This window comes from Phoenix dactylifera, chromosome 3 (assembly GCF_051530095.1).
Source record: "Phoenix dactylifera cultivar Ajwa chromosome 3, Ajwa_hap1_PhDact_Kaust_v1.1, whole genome shotgun sequence".
In the NCBI taxonomy this organism is placed as follows: Eukaryota; Viridiplantae; Streptophyta; class Magnoliopsida; order Arecales; family Arecaceae; genus Phoenix; species Phoenix dactylifera.
Window position 1 is genome coordinate 3,596,503 of NC_143192.1, and position 2,155 is coordinate 3,598,657.

General features: G+C 52.7%; 1 protein-coding gene across 1 annotated transcript; it reads right to left on the reverse strand.

Annotated features, from left to right (window-relative positions):
• Positions 1-515: 515 nt before the first annotated feature.
• Positions 516-1,997, reverse strand: LOC103699937 (protein EXORDIUM-like 5). Its single transcript, XM_008781925.6, has one exon. It carries the CDS (start codon positions 1,796-1,798, stop codon positions 737-739), a length of 1,062 nt encoding a protein of 353 aa, XP_008780147.1. The 5' UTR covers positions 1,799-1,997; the 3' UTR covers positions 516-736.
• Between the last annotated feature and the right edge of the window lie 158 nt (positions 1,998-2,155).

The window sequence follows — 2,155 nt, forward strand, 5'->3', positions numbered from 1 at the left end:
AAAAATCCATTCAATTGATCTGCTACAGCCATATGAGTATAGGAAGATGAGCAGATCGGACACAGCTTAACACTGTTTTATGCAACCAATTCCATTCAATTTACCACAAAAGAAAAAAGAAATCATTCAATTGATATGCTACAGCCTCAAAATTCAGATGAGTATAAGAAAATGAGCAGATTGGACACAACTTATCACTGTTTTACTTATACAATTCCATTCCATTTACCACAAAAAAAAAAAAAAAAATCCATTCAATTGATCTGCTACAGCCTCAAAGTTCAGATGAGTATGAGACACCATAACATTTTTTAACAAAACAGCAGCCTTGGTCAATTGTCGTCAACAAAAAAAAAACAGTAACCGTCCTCCAGACAGAGAAAACATTAAAGTTGATGTCCATCCATCAGTACCACATCAAAGAATTAGAAACAAACAACTACAACCCCCCCCCCCCCCCCCCCCCAACCCCGAAAAAAAAAAAAAAACTCCCTCCAACATTAAAGTCATAAATCTGTTAATCAAATTCTAGTTCAACTCTCTCTTTTCTAGGAATTATACAAAAGTAATTAAACATATTTAATAGTAAGAGGGATCTACATAATTCAAAAAAGGAGTTCAACGACTCCACCGAAAAGAAAAGAAAAGAAATAATATATGTAATTAATAAGACAAAATCTATTTCAAATCTATATAGAGTATATATAGATCCAGAGATAATGTGATATAATCTAATCTAAACCATGGCATTGGGCCCCACACAAGCTTTGACCACGGGACTCCACACCCACTGCACGAGAAACCTTCTCCCTCCCCTCCCGTTGATGTTGTAGCTCCTCCCCTGCCCATCCTTGCTCATCTGCCCCGTGTAACCCCCGCCGCCGCCGGTCCCGTAGACCCCCTCGCAGAGGTCGGCGATCTCCGTCGGCGCCGTCGGGTCCTCGCCGGCGTACCAGGCGTTCACCAGGGGGTTGGTCGACAGCTCCGCCAGCTCGTGCGCCACCACGCTCACCATCCCGTCCGTCCCCACGTCGCCGTTCGGCGGCCGCATGGCCGCCGCCCCGCCGCCGGCCATGTAGCTGGGCACGGCGAAGGGGTAGGCGCACATGCCCGGGCACTGGGCGCCGCTGTGGCCGACCCACGCGTAGGGCAACGTGTGGCCCACCAGCGAGGCGAATGTGAAGTAGTGGAAGCCACAGACGGCGCGGCAGAAGTCCTGCATAGCGATCTCCGGCGCAGTAAAGACGAGGTAGACGCCGCGGCGGTGGTCGACCGGGAGGGAGGAGGCCTTGAGGGCGTCGGCGATGAGCTGCTGGACGGAGAGGCGGGTGAGGGAGCGGCCGCGTGAAGCGGCGAGGTCAGAGACCTCGGCGGCGATGGAGAGGGAGCGGGATACGTTGGAGCCGGTCTGGTCGGTGTAGAGGGAGACAGTGGACCACCACTGGGCGGCGGAGGGGGCGGCGGCGGAGGTGTCGGAGAGGGAGAGGAGGAAGTCCCGGATGGGGGCCTGGAGGGCCGGGGTCCACCGGCCGTACCAGATGACGTAGAGCCTCATGGGCGTCGAGAGGACGGGGCCCATGTGGTAGCGGAGGTCGACCAGGTCGGAGGAACCCTCGTATCGCTTGGAATCCGGCAGAGTGGCCGCCGAGCCGCCGCCAGCAGAGGCGGAGGAGCGCTGGTGCAGGTTAAGCGGTTGCTTCTGCTGGGGTGTATGGTAAGGGTAAGTGCTTGCAGAGTAGAGGAGCGTTGGGAGGAGAAGAAAGGATAGAAACAAGGGGAGCATGGGAAGGAGAGACATTTTATGCTGCTGGAGTAGGATTGGATGGGACAGTGCCTTAGGTTAAGAAGGGAGGGGAAAGGAGGGGGCTGTTTATATAGTAGTAGAGAGAGAGATAAGGGGGTCGGTGGAGTGGCGAGTAGTAGCCAGCAGGAGTAGTGGAGAGAGTGATGAGAGAAGCATGGGCTGGCAGGAGGGACTAGGGAGAGGGGGAGCTGGAGACAGCTGCCCCTGTGGGGCTTTGGCTTTGGAGAGAAAAAAAGGGAAGCTACAGGCATCGATATTCGTGCACATGTTGAATTTTTATGGGTCCGTTTGAAAACGGTTCATGCGCCTCGTCATGGGAAGATTAAAGAAGTATTATACCAACGCCAGATT

Bases quoted from the DNA above. Each gene is read 5' to 3' on its own strand.
- LOC103699937 (XM_008781925.6), bottom strand. From the start codon at position 1,798: ATGTCTCTCCTTCCCATGCTCCCCTTGTTTCTATCCTTTCTTCTCCTC.